General features: G+C 40.6%; 1 protein-coding gene across 1 annotated transcript in view; it reads left to right on the top strand.

The window, feature by feature from the left end:
* Nucleotides 1-21,676, top strand: part of ptprn2 (protein tyrosine phosphatase receptor type N2) — a 192,229-nt gene that overhangs the window by 74,818 nt on the left and 95,735 nt on the right. Inside the window, exon 7 of the mRNA XM_038997264.1 lies at nucleotides 20,399-20,463. Coding sequence (XP_038853192.1) covers nucleotides 20,399-20,463 — 65 coding nt within the window. The remainder of the gene's footprint in view (nucleotides 1-20,398; nucleotides 20,464-21,676) is intronic.

Here is a 21,676-nt window from a genome sequence, read left to right as displayed (position 1 = left end):
GGTGACTAGTCTTCGTTGTGTTTTCACTGGTAACCAGCCTTTGCTGTTTTTTGGACACTGCTCACCCACAAAACCAGCATCAAGTCACATTATGCTGGCTTGTAAAGTGATGTCTAATTTCTACTGGAATCAAGCCTGAGTCGGGATATCCAACAATTGGAACATTTAGTCACAATTTTAATTTAGAATGTCTGCCAAGGTAAAAAAAATAAGTGTACATGCAAAAACATAGATATTGAAATCAAACTGCAATAGAACATGCTGGGAAATATGATAATGATGAAGGGTGTGGTTTTACAGACCAGATTGACCAGCTAGAAACCATGCTGTACCAGCATATACTTAAAAAATAAGTGGTTCTTGACATGTTCTTTGTCAGGGTAGTAGATTATATTGTGACCGACAGCCTTGATTCGTAGCAAAATTTGAAATTGTGTTTTTTACATAATAGTACAGACTCAGAGCTAGAAAATGGTATGCCATACACTGCAGTTGAGGAACAATGGGAAAGTAATTCTGCTTTGAAAGTTGATTAACTTGTAACCCCACTTTTGAGAAAATGGCCCTTGAATGGTTTGGTACATCTACTGGAGAGCTCTTCTTTGTGTACACCCATTCAGGATCATTCACACCATCTTAACCCTTAGCCAGGGGCGGAGCCAGAGGGGTGCCACCCCAAAATTTAATTCGCTACTGGCAGTTTGATGCTGATTGACATCTCATTTCACCTCTTGTTGAAAGAAGCATTTATTTTGCCGTTCGCCAGCGCATTTTTTAAATCGAGGACAAGGAAGAGAGAATATTAACGTTGGTTGCGAGATACAGAAGAAGAAGAAGAAGAAGAACATACAGAAGAAGAAGAGAAAATATTTCCACAGCTCCACAAGCTCTTTTCGCGATTGGCGAAAGCATCATATTTGAAGTAAGTTTTAAGGTTTGGCATCGGGTTTAGGTTCCCTGAACAACTTTTACGAAAGTTGAGTCGTTGTGTAAGTTAACGTTAGACCTTTGGCTACATTAACAGTCAGTTAATCAGATAAGAGAGATCGGTTCCCAATTCAGCCTAACATTATGTTTACATCTGTGCTAGTAATACATGCATATACAGTGCAGTGTTGTAAGTTACAGTATACCAATGTTTAGCTAATGTGGGGTAACTATAGTAGGCTACAGCTGTCAGTGTTCAGCAAGTTAACATTCAGCAATTTGAAGTCCATTAACTCAGTTAGATTTGTGTTCTTGAACTCGAAACGAACAATTGTTATTATCAATCTGTTAACGTTACTCAAAAGATTACCACAATTTTCAGATAGCCTGTTTGCTATCGTAAAGGTGTAAGAAATTATAGCTAGCTAAGTCACTTTCTGCAGAGTAGGGCTAGCCATGATATAACTAGTAACTTAGGCTGGTAGTTGATTTTAAGGTACAGTTATGATAATTGAGATTTGTAATTAAGATTGAGATTGGACTAAAATGTGGGTAATTGGATGCTTAGATGTAACCATAGACTGTCTTATTTTTGCATAGGGTCAATTAAACATGAAAAGAAAGGTAGAGATATCAGACTTCTGTTCCAAAAGGACCCAATTATAGGCCAGGCCTATACTTTAAACTACACATTTTAGTTAGCAGCTGTTAGTATCTAATCTTGTGGATCCTTTAATTATACATTTCCATGGAGATATGACAAATTATTTAACGTGTATTTCAGACATTTCAAGATCCAGAGAAGAGGGTCCTGTACAGCCGTGTTTGAAAACATTTCCCAGAACTCAGCATGGTACTAGGAAAAGGGCTTTCAACAGCTCCTGATATAAGGACAATTTATGGCTTGAATATTCTGTAAATCAAGATTCGACTTATTGTTTCGCCTGTAGGCATTTTTCTCTGCCCAATACATCTGAATCTGCATGTGAAGGCAGGTTTTGTAACTGGAAAAAGGCTCTGTTTAAAGATTATGGGTTTAAGCTCCATTCGAAGGCAGAGCATCATATCAATGCTATGTATGCTTGGAATCAGCGTAAAAGGGCTATTGACAGCAACTCATCAATGTTAGATGTCATAAATGAGGACCGGAAAAAGAAAGTGGGCGAAAACTGTACTTAAATTAAAACAATTGCAGATGTGCTCCTTTTAACTGCCACTCAAAATATAGCGCAGAGAGGTCATCGAGAGTCTGATGACTCTCACAACAAGGGTAATTTTTTGACAATCTTAGAAGAAATAGCAAAGCATGACCCTCTCATAGAGAAAAGGATGAATGTGTGTGGCAATCCAGAACAACGTTCTTGAGGGCTTAGATGAGACGGTACAAAGTGAAATAATAAGATGAGTAAAAGAAAGTGACGTTTTTTGTGTAATTGCAGATGAAACCAAAGATTTAAAGAAAAAATAACAAATGTCTTTAGTTGTGAGGTACTATTACAATGGGGCCATCCACAAAAGCTTTTTACACTTTCAGTCAGCTGAAAACTTAGATGCAGCAGGTCTCACAAAAATGATCATTGATTGCCTTGAAAGACATGGTCTGAACTACAGAAATAATCTTGTGGAGCAAGGCTATGACGGTGCATCCCTCATGAGCGGAAAGCATTCTGGTGTGTCTGCATGGATTAAAAACAGTGCAAGATTTGCATTTTATGTGCACTGTAATTGTTTGAATTTGGTTCTCGTCGATGCTGTAAAATCAGTGCCTGAGGCCGTTAACTTTTTTGCTCTCCTGCAGAAGCTTTATAACTTTGTATCTGACTCATACGTTCATCTCAAGTGGCTTGCAGTTCAGAAAGAGACATATCCACAGCAGCACCCCAGGGAACTACAGAGACTTACGGATGTAATGTGGACTTGCAGTTACATGGCATGCCGCAATCTGAGGGACAGGCTTCCAGCAGTTCTGAGAGTGCTACAAGATTTCACACTTGAAAATAGTGGTGATAATGGTGATAGATCAGTGGAGGCAGGGGGCCTTATTTCTCAGATAAATTTACATTTCATAGGGCTTTTGGTTACCTTTTGTAAAGTGCTTGGTGATGCCAAATGTCTTTCTGACATGATCCAATCAAGCTCTCTTGACCTAGCAAGAGCTGTGGATCTAGTAGGTGCCCTTACAGACACATTACAGGACTACAGAAGTGAGGGTTACTTTGGAGAACTATGGAAAGAGGTTGAAGAGATTGCAGAGCACTGCAAAATAAGTGTACAAACATTGTGTAAAAGACAGTCTAAAACAAGCTTAAGATTTCACGACTCATTGATGATGAGCACTGGAGGACAGAAGAATAGTGACCAAAGTGATGGTGAGAGCTTCCAAAGAGCTATCTTTTATCAGGTGCTTGACAGTCTCACAGCTGAGCTGCAGAGGCGTTTTTCAAAGAAGAATTGCGAGATAATGCAAGGGGTCCAGTCTCTCAACCCAAAGAGTACAACATTCTTGAATGAGGAGCCTCTGTTTGCTTTTGCTCAGACCTTTGAGTCAGATTTCGAGGACCTCAAATATGAGGTTCATCAAACCAAGCGGCTTCTTGATAGGAGAGAGAAAAGTGGAAGGGACAGACCGTCTACTCTCCTTGACTTTGTTGTGTTTCTAGAACCTTATAAAGAGGTCTTCCATGAGCTATTTCGACTTTGTAAGATTTCTGTTGTTACACCAGTCAGCAGTGCTTCTTGCGAGAGAAGCTTCTCAGCTTAAAACTGATTAAAACCCACCTTAGGACAACAATGGTTGATGACAGTTTAAGTTACCTCGGAATTCTCAGTGTTGAGTCAAGGAGGGCACGCTCCCTCAACATGGATAAGTTTGTGAAACATTTTTCCAGTTCTCACCAGAACCGCAGGATTATGCTGTTTTAAATCTACCTAGCATTATTTGGCATTGTCATGATTAAAACCTGCACTGTGTACTAGCTAGTACACTGACATTCTAAAATGTAAATGTACTTTTTTGTAAATAAACTATGCAATTTATGTAACACAAATGCTGTCTTATCTCCTTGGTGCTTGAGCTTTATTTTCGGAAAATATTTTTGATGTTCAACACTTATAGGCCCAGATTATATATTCATGAAAACAGAGTGACCCAAGTCTCTCCAGTATGTGTGCGTGTGCGTGCGCGTACGCGTGTGTGTGTGAGAGAGCAAAATTGAGCTGCAGTTCCGAGGTAGAGACACTGACAATTCATAGTATGTTAAAGAATTCTAGAGAAGTAACCCTTTTGGACCACACTATCTGCCACATTGAAGAACTCCGGGTTAAGTGAATTATCACTTCTACCTCTAATCAGCAATCATAGGATTCATTCATGCTCCTTAGATGCCAGGTTAGGGTTACACACTAATTTTCTGTCATGGTCTATGGACCCCCTGAAGTAGCCTTGGCCACCCCTTGGCCACCCCATAAAACTCTAGTTCCACCACTCCCCTTAGCCCCACCCATCTCTTTAAGGCCATGTGGTAAACACACACTATATCAAATAAAATCTACGTTTATTTGTCACATGCACAGGATACAGAGGTGTAAACGGTACAGTGAAGTGGTTACTTGTACAGTCGTGGCCAAAAGTTTTGAGAATGACACAAATATTAATTTTCACAAGGTCTGCTGCCTCCGTTTGTATGATGGCAATTTGCATATACTCCAGAATGTAATGAAGAGTGCTCAGATGAATTGCAATTAATTGCAAAGTCCCTCTTTGCCATGCAAATGAACTGAATCCCCAAAAAAACTTTCCACTGCATTTCAGCCCTGCCACTAAAGGACCAGCTGACATCATGTCAGTGATTCTCTCGTTAACACAGGTGTGAGTGTTGATGAGGACAAGGCTGGAGATCACACTGTCATGCTGATTGAGTTCGAATAACAGACTGGAAGCTTCAAAAGGAGGGTGGTGCTTGGAATCATTGTTCTTCCTCTGTCAAGCATGGTTACCTGCAAGGAAACACGTGCCGTCATCATTGCTTTGCACATAAAGGGCAAGGATATTGCTGCCACAGGCAAGGATATTGCTGCCAGTAAGATTGCACCTAAATCAACCATTTATCAGATCATCAAGAACTTCAAGGAGAGCGGTTCAATGTTGTGAAGAAGGCTTCAGGGCGCCCAAGAAAGTCCAGCAAGCGCCAGGACCGTCTCCTAAAGTTGATTCAGCTGCGGGATCGGGGTACCACCAGTACAGAGCTTGCTCAGGAATGGCAGCAGGCAGGTGTGAGTGCATCTGCGCGCAGAGTGAGGTGAAGACTTTTGGAGGATGGCCTGGTGTCAAGAAGGGCAGCAAAGGAACCACTTCTCTCCAGGAAAAACATCAGGGACAGACTGATATTCTGCAAAAGGTACAGGGATTGGACTGCTGAGGACTGGGGTAAAGTAATTTTCTCTGATGAATCCACTTTCCGATTGTTTGGGGCATCCGGAAAAAAGCTTGTCTGGAGAAGACAAGGTGAGCGCTACCATCAGTCCTGTGGCATACCAACAGTAAAGCATCCTGAGACCATTCATGTGTGGGGTTGCTTCTCAGCCAAGGGAGTGGGCTCACTCACAATTTTGCCTAAGAACACGGCCATGAATAAAGAATGGTACCAACACATCCTTCGAGAGCAACTTCTCCCAACCATCCAGGAACAGTTTGGTGATGAACAATGCCTTTTCCACATGATGGAGCACCTTGCCACAAGGGAAAAGTGATAACTAAGTGGCTCTGGGAACAAAACATCGATATTTTGGGTCCATGGCCAGGAAACTCCCCAGACCTTAATCCCATTGAGAACTTGTGGTCAATCCTCAAGAGATGGGTGGACAAACAAAAACCCACAAATTCTGACAAACTCCAAGCATTGATTATGCAAGAATAGGCTGCCATCAGTCAGGATGTGGCCCAGAAGTTAATTGACAGCATGCCAGGGCGGATTGCAGAGGCCTTGAAAAAGAAGGGTCAACACTGCAAATATTGACTCTTTGCATCAACTTTATGTAATTGTCAATAAAAGCCCTTGACACTTATGAAATGCTTGTAATTATACTTCAGTATTCCATAGTAACATCTGACAAAAATATCTAAAGACACTGAAGCAGCAAACTTTGTGGAAATTAATATTTCTCAAAACTTATTCTTAAAACTTTTGGCCACGACTGTATACTAGCAATATCAAAAACAGAAAGTGTCCAGATAAAAATCTTTCTACATTTTCTATCAGTATTAGATGACACTAACCCAACACACTTGTCTAAATTAATGGCTCATGTAATAATAATGCCGAAGTGGAGTCTTTTGTTTAGACATGTAGCTAGCTAGGTAGCTAGCTAGCTAAACAATTAACCGGCATAATCTCAAATCATAATACTACCAATACAAACATTGTCATAGCTGTTGTATGAATCTGCAGGTAGCTAAAGCTAACAAACTAGGTTCAATTTCAGCTAGCTAACATTAGCCTATAACTAGCAATAGAAACATAATAGAAACGTACATCTAAAAATGTAGCTAGACTCTTACCCGTATAAATGGATGAACGGTTCATGGCAAACTGGAACCATTTAACTCAGTTTTGTTTGTAGCTACATCTTGTTTGGACAGCGTTGTGTCAAGTCTCTCCAGTTCACACTGACCGTGGCGTGTGCAGAAAGTAGCCCATAACTTTTTCCAACTGATCTGTCGATAGCGCCTGGTAAATTCAGGGCATCAATGTGGTTGAGAAAAGTAGCAAAACTTTTGTAGTTCTCGATGCCTAACGTCATATCTTTCAAAAACGGTGCAGTAGAAAGGAGTGTCAACACATACTGAACAGCTCACGTTATAGACAGAAGCATGCTACATGGCAGACGAATCCAAACTCATCTCCCAGCATGTCCAGACTATCCATTATCTCAGCCAATCATGGTTAGTGGGAAGGTTCCTGGCTTTTTTTTGTGGCTAAACCAACTAGGCTCCTAATTTAACAATTTTATTTGTATTCATTGTGGGAATACAAGTTTGTTATTAAGGCACATGAAAATTCACATGTTCCAGAAGGCATTTCTGCCAAAAAAAAACACATTTTGATAAAAAAATAAATGTTTACGTTCAAATGCCGCTCCTGTGAAGTAGTGACGTGCGACATACGCCTAGTTTCCTTAAAGAGTCACATGTGTAACAATTTTATTTTTTAAGCCTAAATAAATTCAGGATTAAAATTTGCTTAACAAGTCACATAATAATTTGCATGGACTCACTCTGTGTGCAATAATAGTGTTTAACATAATTTTTCAATGACTACCTCATCTCTGTACCCCACACATACAATTACCTGTAAGGTCCCTCAGTTGAGCAGTGAATTGCAAACACAGATTCAACCACAAATACCAGGAAGCTTTTCCAATGCCTTGCATTGGTAGATGGGTACAAATTTAAAAAAAGCAGACATTGAATATCCTTTTGAGCATAATGAAGCTATTAATTACACTTTGGATGGTGTATCAATAAACCTAGTCACTACAAAGATACAGGCGTCCTTCTTAACTCAGTTGCCGGAGAGGAAGGAAACCGCTCAAGGATTTCACCATTAGGCCAATGGTGACATTACAGAGTTGAATGGCTGTGATAGGAGAAAACTGAGAATGGATTAGCAACATTGTAGTTACTCCACAATACTAACCTAAATGACAGTGAAAAGAAGGAAGCCCGTACATCATACAAATATTCCAAAACATGCATCCTGTTTGCAATAAGGCACTAAAGTAAAACTGGAAAAAATGTGGCAAAGCAATTAACTTTGTCCTAAATACAAAGGGAAATCCAACATACCACATCACTGAGTACCACTCTTCATATTTTCAAGCATGGTAGTGTCTGCATCATGTTATGGGTATGCTTGTCATCGGCAAGGATTAGGCAGTTTTCTAGGATAAAAAAAGGAATAGAGCTAAGCATCGGCAAAATCCTAGAGGAAAACCTGGATCAGTCTGCTTTCCAACAGATACTGGGAGACAAATTCACCTTTCTGCAGGATAATAACCTAAAACAGAAAGCCAGATATACACCAAGACGACATTGAATGTTCCTTAATGGCATAGTTTCAGTTTTGACTTAAATTGGCTTGAAAATGTATGTCTAGCAATGATCAACAACCAACTTGACAGTTGAAGAATTTTAAGAACAATAATGTGAAAATATTGTACAATCCAGGTGTGCAAAGCTCTTAGTGACTTACCCAGAAAGACTCACAGCTGTAATCACTGCCAAAGGTAATTCTAAAATGTATGGACTCAGGTTTGTATGCTTATGTCAATGAGATATTTATTTTATTTTCAATAAATTATACAAAAACATGTTTTCACTTTGTCATTATGTGGTATTGTGTGTAGATGGGTGACAAAAACATCTATTTAATCCATTTTGAGTTTAGGCTGTAACACAAAGTCAAGGGCTATGAATACTTTCTGAAGGCACTATATGTGTATTTGTGCCAACCGTCAGTGGAAGTATTGCACCAGTATAAGTGATTGATGGTTATTTTGTCAAAAGTTAAGCATCGATATTGACACTGTCAGTTCTGCAATTCTAAGTAAGTTTATGGGACAAATAGTTGCTCTGTAGGGCCTCCCGAGTGGCTCAGCGATTTAAGGCACTGCATTGCAGTGCTAGAGGCATCACTACAGATCTGGGTTCGAATCCGGGCTGTGTCGTGACCGGGAGTCCAATGAGGCGGCACACAATTAGCCCAGCGTTGTCCGGGTTAAGGGAGTGTTTGGCTAGCTGGGATGTCCTTGTTCCATTGCGCTCTAGCGACTCCTTGTGGCGGCTGGGCGCATGCACGCTGACTTCGGTCCCCAGCTGTACGGTGTTTCCCCGACACATTGGTGCTTCTGGGTTACTAGCAGTTACTTATATAGTATATTGCAGAAGAAAATAATAGCATAATGGTTACACTAGTTCATTTAGCAGACAAGATTTGTTTATAATTCCGTGGGATTATTTTATATTATTTTATTGTATGAAGAATACAAATGAACAAATATAAATATTTTCTCAGAACGATTTGACGGGGGTGCGCACATGCGGCTATTCTGTGTTGAGCGGTTATCAAAGAAATAGGTACTCCTATATGCTTAATTTAGAGATATTAATGTAACTTTAGTTGTTCTACAAACATTGGGCAATATGTTTTGATTTTTAATACATAGTATGGCTGCATGATGAGACTCTAATGATGATTTGAAAAAGGTTGTTTGAAAGCCATGAGCTCTGCTTTGTTTTTGCACAGGCTGTACACACTCCAATAGTCGCTCATTCACAATTTAACAAGCACTTGATAATGCCTCGAATTTCACGGCAGCATCCCCTTTGTGGCTGTAATGACAGCTTGGCACATTCTTGGCATTCTCTCAAACCAGCTTCATGAGGTAGTCACCTGGAATGCATTTCAATTATAACAGATGTGCCTTTAAAAAAAGTGAATTTGTGGAATTTCTTTCCTTAATGTGTTTGAGCCAATCTGTTGTGTTGTGACAATGTAGGGGTTGTATACAGAAGATAGCCTTGTTTGGTAAAAGACCCTAGTCCATATTATGGCAAGAACAGCTCAAATAAGCAAAGAGAAACGACAGTCCATTATTACTTTAAGACATGAAGGTCAGTCAAAACAGAACATTTCAAGAACTTTGAAAGTTTCTTCAAGTGCAGTTGCAAAAACCATCAAGCGCTATGATGACACTGGTTCTCATGAGGACCGCCACAGGAAAGGAAAACTCAGTTACCTCAGCTGCAGAGGATAAGTTCATTAGAGTTACCAGCCTCAGAAATTGCAGCCCAAATAAATGCTTCAGAGTTCAAGTAACAGACACACCTCAACATCAACTGTTCAGAGGAGACTACGTGAATCAGGCCTTCATGGTCGAATTGCTGCAAAGAAACCACTACTAAAGGAAACCAATAAGAAGAAAGAGACTTGCTTGGGCCAAGAAACACGATCAATGAACATTAGACTGGTGAGAATCTGTCCTTTGGTCTGATGAGTCCAAATGTGAGATTTTTGGTTCCAACCGCCGTGTCTTTGTGAGACGCGGAGTAGGTGAACAGATGATCTCAGCATGTGTGGTTCCCACCATGAAGCATGGAGGAGGAGGTGTGATGGTGTGGGGGGTACTTTGCTGGTGACACTGTCTGTGATTTATTTGTAATTCAAGCCACACTTAACCAGCATGGCTACCACAGCATTCTGCAGCGATATGCCATCCCGTCTGGTTTGTGCTTAGTGGGACTATCATTTGTTTTTCAACAGGACAATGACCCAACACACCTCCAGGCTGTGTAAGGGCTATTTGACAAAGAAGGAGAGTGATGGAGTGCTGCATCAGATGACCTGGCCTCCACAATCAGCCGACCTCAACCCAATTGAGATGGTTTGGGATGAGTTAGACCGCAGAGTGAAGAGAAATCAGCCAACAAGTGCTCAGCATATCTGGGAACTCGTTCCATACTGTTGAAAAAGCATTCCAGGTGAAGCTGGTTGAGACAATGCCAAGGGTGTGCAAAGCTGTCATCAATGCAAAGGGTGGCTACTTTGAAGAATCTCAAATATAAGATATATTTTGATTTGTTTAACACTTTTTTGGTTACTACATGATCCCATAGTGAAGACATCAAAATGATGAAATAACAGCTATTGTTATACAATGTAGAAAATAGTAAAAAATAAAGAAAAACCTTGAATGAGTAGGTGTGTCCAAACTTTTGACTGGTACTGTATATTTCCTGAATTTTTTTATATCTCATAGATTTAGGACATACATTTCAAAACTTCTTTCTGTCCTTTTTGCCATTTATGAATGTGTTAGTTTATTTATTATTATTTATTTTTTTCACCTTTATTTAACCAGGTAGGCTAGTTGAGAACAAGTTCTCGTTTACAACTGTGACCTGGCCAAGATAAAACAAAGCAGTTCGACACATACAACAACACAGAGTTACACATGGAATAAACAAACATACAGTCAATAATACAGTAGAAAAAATCTATATACAGTGTGTGCAAATGAGGTAAGGTAAGGCAATAAATAGGCCATGGTGGCGATGTAACTACATTATACCAATTAAACACTGGAGTGATAGATGTGCAGAAGATGAATGTGCATGTAGAGATGCTGGGGTGCAAAGGAGCAAGATAAATACATAAATACAGTATGGGGATGAGGTAGTTGGATGGGCTATTTACAGTTGGGCTATGTACAGGTGCAGTGATCTGTGAGCTGTTCTGACAGATGGTGCTTAAAGCTAGTGAGGGAGATATGAGTCTCCATGTCACGTTCCTGACCTGTTTTTCCCTTGTTTTTGTATTGATTTAGTATGGTCAGGGCGTGAGTTGGGTGGGTTGTCGATGTGTGATATTTTGTTGGGGTTTTTGTGTGTTCGGCCTGGTATGATTCTCAATCAGAGGCAGCTGTCAATCGTTGTCCCTGATTGAGAATCATACTTAGGCAGCCGGGGTTTCACGTGTGTTTTGTGGGTGTTTGTATTTCGTGTCAGTGTTCGTGCCACACGGGACTGTTGTTCGGGTAGATTCTCTTTGTTATTTTGTTTCGTTTAGTGTTCAGTTTATTTCTTAATAAAACATGGACACTTTCCACTCTGCGTTTTGGTCCGATCCCTACACCTCCTCTTCAGACGAAGAGGAGGAAATCTGCCGTTACACTCCAGCTTCAGTGATTTTTGCAGTTCGTTCCAGTCATTGGCAGCAGAGAACTGGAAGGAAAGGCGGCCAAAGGAGGAATTGGCTTTGGGGGTGACCAATGAGATATACCTGCTGGAGCCCGTGCTACGGGTGGGTGCTGCTATGGTGACCAGTGAGCTGAGATACGGCGGAGCTTTACCTAACAAAGACTTGTAGATGACCTGGAGCCAGTGGGTTTGGCGACGAGTATTAAGCAAGGGCCAGCCAACGAGAGCGTACAGGTTGCAGTGGTGGGTAGTATATGGGGCTTTGGTGACAAAATGGATGGCACTGTGATAGACAGCATCCAATTTGTTGAGTAGAGTGTTGGAGGCTATTTTGTAAATGACATCGCCGAAGTCGAGGATCGGTAGGATGGTCAGTTTTACGAGGGTATGTTTGGCAGCATGAGTGAAGGATGCTTTGTTGCGAAATAGGAAGCCAATTCTAGATTTAATTTTGAATTTGAGATGCTTAATGTGAGTCTGGAAGGAGAGTTTACTGTCTAGCCAGACAGCTAGGTATTTGTAGTTGTCCACATATTCTAAATCAGAACCGTCCAGTGTAGTGATGCTGGACGGGCGGGCAGGTGCGGGCAGCGATCGGTTGAAGAGCATGCATTTAGTTTTACTTACATTTAAGAGCAGTTGGAGGCCACGGAAGGAGAGTTGTATGGCATTGAAGCGCGTCTGGAGGTTAGTTAACACAGTGTCCAAAGAAGGGCCAAAAAGTATACAGAACCGTGTAGTCTGCATAGAGGTGGATCAGAGAATCACCAGCAGCAAGAGCGACATCATTGATGTATACAGAGAAAAGAGTCGGCCCGAGAATTGAACCCTGTGGCACCCACATAGACTGCCAGAGGTCCGGACAACAGGCCCTCCGATTTGACACACTGAACTCTATCAGAGAAGTAGTTGGTGAACCAGGCGAGGCAGTCATTTGAGAAACCAAGGCTGTTGAGTCTGCCGATAAGAATGTGGTGATTGACAGAGTCGAAAGCCTTGGCCAGGTTGATGAATACAGCTGCACAGTAATGTCTCTTATTGATGGCGGTTATGATATCGTTTAGGACCTTGAGCGTGGCTGAGGTGCACCCATGACCAGCTCTGAAACCAGATTGCATAGCGGAGAAGGTACGGTGGGATTCGAAATGGTCGGTAATCTGTTTGTTAACTTGGCTTTCAAAGACCTTAGAAATGCAGGGTAGGATAGATATAGGTCTGTAGCAGTTTGGGTCTCGAGTGTCTCCCCCTTTGAAGAGGGGGGTGGTCGCGGTAGCTTTCCAATCTTTGGGAATCTCAGACGATACGAAAGAGAGGTTGAACAGGCTAGTAATAGGGGTCCAATACGTTTCCATGGGCTTTAGTAGTAAAAGCCAAAATCAATATTTTAGCAAATAATTTTTCTCACAAGCCATCAAACAAAGCCGAGCTGCTTGAATTTTTGCGCCAGGAGTGGCATAAAGTCACCCAACATCAATGTGAAAGACTGGTGGAGAGCATGCCAAGACGCATGAAAGCTTTGATTGAAAATCAGGGTTATTCCACCAAATATTGATTTCTGAACTCTTCCTAGGTTAAAACATTAGTATTGTGTTGTTTAGAAATGAATATGAACTTATTTTCTTTGTATTATTCGAGGTCGGACAACACTGCATTTTTCCAGTTGTCATTTTCTGCAAATAAATGCTCTAAATGACAATATTTTTATTTGGAATTTGGGAGAAATGTTGTCAGTAGTTTATAGATTAAAACAAAAATGTTCATTTTACCCAAACACAGACCTATAAATAGTAAAACCAGAGAAACTGATCATTTTGCAGTGATCTCTTAATTTTTTCCAGAGCTGTATGTTTCTACTGGAATCTTTGCCCAAGACTGTGACCAGTCTTGAATACAAAAATCGAAGCCTCGTATCATCACAAACAGGAAACTTTAAAAGTTTAGTGAACAGGCTTTTTTTTTTTTTTACATGATCTTTATTTTAGCAACCTTGATTGTATTTCAGCTATCCCTGAACCTGATTTAGCTTTGTGCCTTTTTGCAGATGTCTTCAATACTATTGTGCGTAATTATGCTCCCTTTAAAAAATGAAGGGTTAAAGGTGATTGAATGCGTGGTACACTCTGGAATTATTAGAAGTCATTCATAAAAGATGCCAGGATCACTGGCAAGATTTTAGCAACAGGAATCATTGTGTAAAACAAATCAGAAAGGCTAAATCTGATTTATGTAACTGCTCTTTTGGATTGTCATGGGAACCCAGTTAAATTCTGGAAAACTGTCAAATCCCTGAAGGGTTCTACTTCCTCCTCTCTGCCAAAACAAATACATTCAGACACTTGCCTGTTTACAGAAAAAAATGCTATCATTGATGCATTTTAATCACCATTTTATTTCAGAGGGCTATCTCTTTGAAATTACTTCTAAGCCTATTCACAATGATATTGGGCTGGATGCTGATAGGGGAAACTTGCTGAATGAATAGAGAAATGATAGTCAAAGCTTTTCTTTTATTCTATTTACAGAAAATTGGTTTGCTAGCAATAGACAACAATAAATCTACAGGGGCCGACCAATTGGATCCTGGTCTGATAAGGGTGCAGCGCCCATTATTGTTGGATCAATAACCCACATTTTTAATTCAACATTGTTATCAGGAAATATTCCAAAAGTATGGAAATCAGCTCTTGTGGTGCCACTCCATAAAGTAGAGATCTTAGTAGAAATCTTAATGATAAACACCCCATTTCAAGGCTTTCTTGTCTAGCTAGGATTCTTCAACTTTGCTCTTTTTTTACCCGAGAAATGTATTTAGCGTTTGGGACCTGTTCTCTTCACTATTTATATAAACACCATTGGTCAATCCGTTAAAGTGTAAACTTCATCTGTATGTAGATGATACTAGTATGTATGTTATTGCCCCGACTGTTGATCTGGCTATTTCAAAACTACAGGCAGATTTTATAGCTATACAGGAATCACTTGCTGATTTAAAACGTGTGCTTAATATGGGTAAAAGAAAATAAATGTTGTTTTTAAACTCTTTTAAGAATGTTTCAGATGAAATACACGTTCAGTCATCAGATGGTTCTCCAATGGAACGTGTTCCCGCAGATAAATATTTAGGCATTTGGATTGATATGGATTTGACATTTAAAAAACATATACCGTAGATGAGCTGGTTAAGTAGTTTAGATTTAAAATGGGCTTTTTCTACAGAAACAGATCATGTCTTTCTCCAAGCAATAGGAAGCAGATTATTCAGTCAACATTTAATCTGTTCTTGATTATAGGGATATTATTTATCAAAGTGCAGCTGCTACTACTCTTAAACCCTTGGATGCCATCTACCTCAGTGCAGAATACAAATAATATATGATGTCATCTATGTAAAGAGAACAATATCTGTGAACTATTTTGCATTTCAAAAGCTGGTCAAAGAGATTGGTAAATGTGCAATATACAATAAATATGTAATTTTTCACAGTTGTTGATTTGATGGCATCTCTGTGCTACAGAGGCAGATCGAGGTATATTAAAAAAAAAAGGATCATTCCATCCCCCTGATTATGACTGAAAAATGAACGGTGGGCGATGCATCTCATCTGTCTCTGGGAATCGGATGCATCCATCCTTCCTTCTCTAGATCCCCATCTCCCTCTCTTTAACTCTCTCTCTCTCTGAGATGGCTATCCAGCCATTTTTATCCCCCTCTCCCTCCCCCTCTCGCTCCTTCTCTCTCTGAGATACAGTAGCTATGCACAGACAGCCTTCATATGTGCAGCGGGGGAAAGTGACGGGCAGAATGGCAGCTTTAATATTGGAGTGATTGCCACTGATAAGGGTAACGGCTGTGGAGGCGCGAGTGTCATCCCTCCCTCCTTCGCAATAAACACTTTCATTTTGTTTGCCCGGAGAGATGGATGTGCTGAATAGACAACCTGAGGAGCAGTGGAGGGCGGGAGGAGATAGATGGGAAGGATGGAGATGCATATTCAGTATTAAAAGATCAGTCAGAGGGTCGTGAAATATGCATTTTGTCATCTACGCCTCGTGTCTCGTCGGAGCAACAACAACGCTGGCCAGCGTGCCGACTCCAAATGCGAACCTGACAAATTGTGATCTGTATTATATTCATAGTCATATTTTCATGGGAAATTACATAAAATGCATAGTAATATTCCATCTGTCTAGATGTACGGACAACTTCAACATATTCACTGTGTCAGAATCAGTGATGAGCAATGCCTGAATATTGTCCTCTGTTTTACACAGACAAAATCGATAGATCTGTGCAGAGGTGTAAGGTTGCTTCCCAAAAGGCATTTGGGACGCGAGCAAAGTCTAGTGTAAGTGTGCAATTTGGCCAAGGACATTGAGGCATCAGATTGCTGATTAAATTGATCTCCTTTTCCAAAACTCCTTCAGACATCTTGACTTCTCAGGATGGGGCTGGAGGCTGGGTGGAGAGGCCACTTGTTACTATTTTATGATATGTATTGCATTTGAATTATTCCCATCTTCCCCTCCAACTCAAGTCAGCAGTTCAGAAGATATTTTCCTGTAGTGACTTTTCTATTTTCTATGGTAACACTTTACGTTAGGATAATAACATGAAGGGTACCTTAATGTAGAGTGTTACCATTTTTGTTAATACACAAACTAAGAGGCTGAAGCTGTTAGATTTTCCGTTGGTTTTAGATTGTGTTTAATTTGATTCAGGGCAATAAGACAGCGTGACCAAAAAGATGATCTGAACAGCTGGGGAGCTGAAATCCGCATATCAGAAATAAAACGAGGGAGACACAGACAATTGCTAATTAAAATCAGTGGGAAAACAACTTGAAAATTAGACTTCACATGAGTTTTCACAGTCTGTCTTAAATATTTTGGACGTTAAAATGAATAAAATGGTTGCAGTATAACAGCAAGGAGTAAACTTCATCTGGGTTTGTGTTTATTCTGTAAATGATTCCAGCTATAGGAACAGAGAATGTGAAACATCTCAGAAAGCTCAGGCCAAGCATGAATCCCTGTGGACCTTTACAATTGCCAATTATTGCACATGATGAACCCCATGTATTTCCATTTAAATTTCCTAAAACAAGAAGTAGTGGGCTGCCGGTCGATGAGTTGAAAGTTAATCTAGAGGTAGAAAGATAGTGACCTTCAGGCTTCTTTGTTTTTAGCATACGCTAGATCTTTTCAGCTTGTCAGTCAAACTGGAACGGTATCCAAGCCAATAGATAGAAGGTAGACTGTGTGTTGATGTAAGGCTCATCGCAGTGTTTTGACTGGCTCTATACTCATCCTCAGCTCCCTGAGGGGTCCTCATTAAGACTAAACGCTGAGGGTGACCTTTCCGTCGCCCAACTCCCCCCACCCAGCTGGCCCTAATTACCTCCCTCATTACCCCCTCTGAAATAAAACACAGATCCAAGATGGCTGCCTCATTACCTCCTCTTAAATAACACCAGCACCACCAGGTTGAACCAAGATGGCTGCCTCATTAGCCCTTCCTAAATAACACCAGCACCGCCAGGTTCAACCAAGATGGCTGCCTCATTACCCCTCCTAAATAACACCAGCACCACCAGGTTGAACCAAGATGGCTGCTTTTCCCCACAACTGATTTTCTATACTCTCTTTGTGATGTATGTTGGCCTAGTGGATCTCTGTGCTGTGGATGTATCCCCCCTATTCCTTCACTCTTTCACTCTCGCTTTCCCCCCAGTCTTAATTCCATAAGTCCTGACAGTATCATTTAGACGTCGCCATCGCTACGGTGATCGCTGATGAGACGATAGGGTGATCAGCGCTTGCGGGATGTCGGAGAAGGAGAGGGAGAGAGAGAGAGAGAGGGCTGTAAGTAGCCCTCCTAATGATGGCACTAAAGTAACATGCTTCATTATTTGGAATGCTGCATAAATTGAGCAGTGCGTGGAATCATTGGGATTGATTAAAATACTAATTAAACAGGTCTTTGCAGAATTTGAGGAGTGAAGTAAGGTTCAGCTCTTCAGGGTAATTTGCATACCCTTCATCTGGGTAAATGGGATTTAAAGGACCCTCTCTCATTCTCATTCTCTTTCCCTGGCTCTCCCTCTTTCTCTTCTCCCCTTATTTCCTGGTACATTCACATGCTAACAAACTCAATTAAAATTATACTCTATTCACCATATTATTTGGCATAATCTATTAAGACCCCTTTGATTTTGTAAATTCAATATAAATGTATCCATCAAAGCAAGGGATTCAAAGGGGTAGACATGACCAGAATAAAACAAAGTCTGCCAAGTGTAGATCTTAAATGTTGGACGTTCAGTCGCTGCGTCACTTACTTTGATTTTCATGACAATATCTTTGTTAAATATTGCATTTAGAACTAGTGTGGGAATACTTGAATTGATTAATAGATGTATGGATCACACTCATAGTGTGATCCTATTAAGTACTGCAAGAACCAATAACAATTAGTTATGCAGTAGATCAACTAGCACTTTTACATTTAAAATAATTTAACAATGTAAACATTCACTGGTGCCTCGGCAGCTGACTGTGTGCAAAGGTCTGGCCCCTAAACCACTAAGTTTTAGTAATTTAGCAGACACTCTTATCCAAAGCAACTTGCCTTTGCCGTGCCTTTCTCAAGGACACGACAACAGATTTTTCACCTAGTCAGCTCAAGGATTTGAACCAGCAACCTTTTGGTTACTAGTCTAACGCTCTTAACCGCTAGGATAACTACCCCCCCCCCCCCCCCACACAAAAAAAAGTCCTCAGAGCAAAGCAACAAGAAAATCTCCAATCCACAAATGCGCTCTAGACACTGTACTGTAGGGTATTCTGTGATCATGTAGGGTGGTTGGGCAAACTCTTTCAAAATCTCACCTGGTGTACCGTAGCCAACTGTAAGTGTGACTTTGAACAGTCACTGATGAGCTTGGAGTTTGAGTTGGAGTTATAGGCTGACGAAGAGCTTCGGGTAGAAACGTTGCACAATAAACTGTGAGAGAATTCATCTATCTTTAATGCACACTTACACTGTCACACACTCTTTCTCACAGTCTCCTGTTCCATTATAGAACTGGAAGGTCAAACATGTTCTTCTGCGTCATTCATTCCTCTCACTAAAACACAGCTAAAAAATATATATATACAGTACCAGTCAAAAGTTTGGACACCTACTCATTTCTGGGTTTCTGAGTTTTTCTTTATTTTTACTATTTTCTACATTGTAGAATAATAGTGAAGACATCAAAATTATGAAATAACACATATGGAATCATGTAGTAACCCCAAAAAAGTGTTAAACAATCAAAATATATTTTATATTTGAGATTCTTCAAAGTAGCCACCCTTTGCCTTGATGACAGCTTTGGCACACTCTTGGCATTCTCTCAGCCAGCTTCATGAGGCAATAACCTGGAATTCATTTCAATTAACAGGTGTGCTTTGTTAAAAGTGAATTTGTGGAATTTCTTTCCTTAATGCGTTTGAGCCAATCAGTTGTGTTGTGACAAGGTAGGGGTGGTATACAGAAGATAGTCCTTTTTGGTAAAATACCAAGTCCATATTATGGCAAAAACAGCTCAAATAAGCAAAGAGAAACTACAGTCCATTATTACTTTAAGACATGAAGGTCAGTCAATCCAGAAAATGTTCAAGTGCAGTCGCAAAAAGCATCAAGTGCTATGATGAAACTGGCTCTCATGAGGACCGCCACAGGAAAGGAAGACCCAGAGTTGCCTCTGCTGCAGAGGATAAGTTAATTAGAGTTACCAGCCTCAGATTGCAGCCCAGATAAATGCTGCGTGAATCAGACCTTCATGGTCGAATTGCTACAAAGAAACCACTACTAAAGGACACCAATAATAAGAAGCGACTTGCTTGGGCCAAGAAACACGAGCAATGGACATTAGACCGGTGGAAATCTGTCCTTTGGTCTGATGTGTTCAAATTTGAGATTTTTGGTTCCAACCGCTGTGTCTTTGTGAGACACAGAGTAGGTGAACAGATTATCTCCGCATGTGTAGTTCCCACCGTGAAGCATGGAGCAGGAGGTGTGATGGTGTGGGAGTGCTTTGCTGGTGACACTTTTGGTGATTTATTTACAATTCAAGGCACACTTAACCAGCATGGCTACCACAGCATTCTGCAGCGATACGCCATCCCATCTGGTTTGCGCTTAGTGGGACTATCATTTTTGTTTCAAACAGGACAATGATCCAAAACACCTCAAGGCTGTGTAAGGGTTATTTCACCAAGAAGAAGAGTGATGGAGTACTGCCTCCGCAATCAGCCGACCTCAACCCAATTGAGATGGTTTGGGATGAGTTGGACCGCAGAGTGAAGGAAAAGCAGCCAACAAGTGCTCAGCATATGTGGGAACTCCTTCAAGACTGTTGGAAAAGCATTCCAGGTGAAGCTGGTTGAAAAAATGCCAAACGCGTGCAAAGCTATCATCAAGGCAAAGGGTGGCTACTTTGAAGAATCTAATATATTTTGATTTGTTTTACACTTTTTTGGTTACTACATGATTCCATAAGTGTTATTTCATAGTTTTGATGTCTTCACTATTATTATACAATGTAGAATAAAGTAAAAATAAAGAAAAACCCTTGAATGAGTAGGTGTGTCCAAACTTTTGACTGGTACTGTATATAACAATTACACTCACACACAACTCTTGCCGTTTTTATGTTTCTCCCCATGTAGTTCAGCAGAAGAAGCAGCTGGAGAAGGAGACAGGTGTGAAGATCCTGGAGGCTGGAGTCAGCGATGTAAGTCCTGTTTCATCATCTATCTAGTAAGCTGGGAACCACAGAACTATAATCCTTGACTTAAATGGGGATGCCCTTTCTAAGCATTTGATTTCTGTGCTGGGAACATCTAGCACTGACTACATCCATGTGGAACAGATTATAGATTATTTTTATGTCGGAAGTTTACATACACTTAGGTTGGAGTCATTAAAACTCGTTTTTCAACCACTCCACAAATGTCTTGTTAACAAACTATAGTTTTGGCAAGTCAGTTAGGACATCTACTTTGTGCATGACACAAGTCATTTTTACAACAATTGTTTACAGACAGATTATTTCACTTATAATTCACTGTATCACAATTCCAGTGGGTAAGAAGTTTCCAAACACTAAGTTGACTCTGCCTTTAAACAGCTTGGAATATTCCAGAAAATTATGTCATGTTAGGCTAATTTACATAATTTGAGTCAATTGGAGGTGTACCTGTGAATGTATTTCAAGGCCAACCTTCAAACTCAGTGCCTCTTTGCTTGACATCATGGGAAAATCAAAAGAAATTAGCCAAGACCTCAGAAAAGAATTTGTAGACCTCCACAAGTCTGGTTCATCCTTGGGAGCAATTACCAAACGCCTGAAGGTACCACGTTCATCTGTACAAACAATAGTACGCAAGTATAAACACCATCAGACCACACAGCCATCATACCGCTCAGGAAGGAGATGCATTCTGTCTCCTAGAGATGAACGTACTTTGGTGCAAAAAGTGCAAATCAATCCCAGAACAACAGCAAAGAACCTTGTGAAGATGCTGGAGGAAACAGGTACAAAAGTACCTATATCCACAGTAAAACAAGTCCTATATCGACATAACCTGAAAGGCCGCTCAGCAAGGAAGAACTCCAAAACTGCCATAAAAAAGCCAGACTACGGTTTGCAACTGCACATGGGGACAAAGATCGTACTTTTTGGAGATATGTCCTCTGGTCTGATGAAACAAAAATATAACTGTTGGGCCATAATGACCATCGTTATGTTTTGAGGAAAAAGGGGGTGGCTTGCAAGCCGAACAACACCATCCCAACGTGAAGCACGGGGGTGTCAGCATCATGTTGTGGGGGTGCTTTGCTGCAGGAGGGACTGGTGCACTTCACAAAATAGATGGCATCATGAAGCAATATCTCAAGACATCAGTCAGGGAGTTAAAGCTTGGTCGCAAATGGGTCTTCCAAAT

Source organism: Salvelinus namaycush, chromosome 7 (genome assembly GCF_016432855.1).
Source record: "Salvelinus namaycush isolate Seneca chromosome 7, SaNama_1.0, whole genome shotgun sequence".
Lineage (NCBI taxonomy): Eukaryota > Metazoa > Chordata > Actinopteri > Salmoniformes > Salmonidae > Salvelinus > Salvelinus namaycush.
Note: the sequence above shows the minus strand (reverse complement) of the source record. Positions and strands in the feature narration are given on the sequence as shown.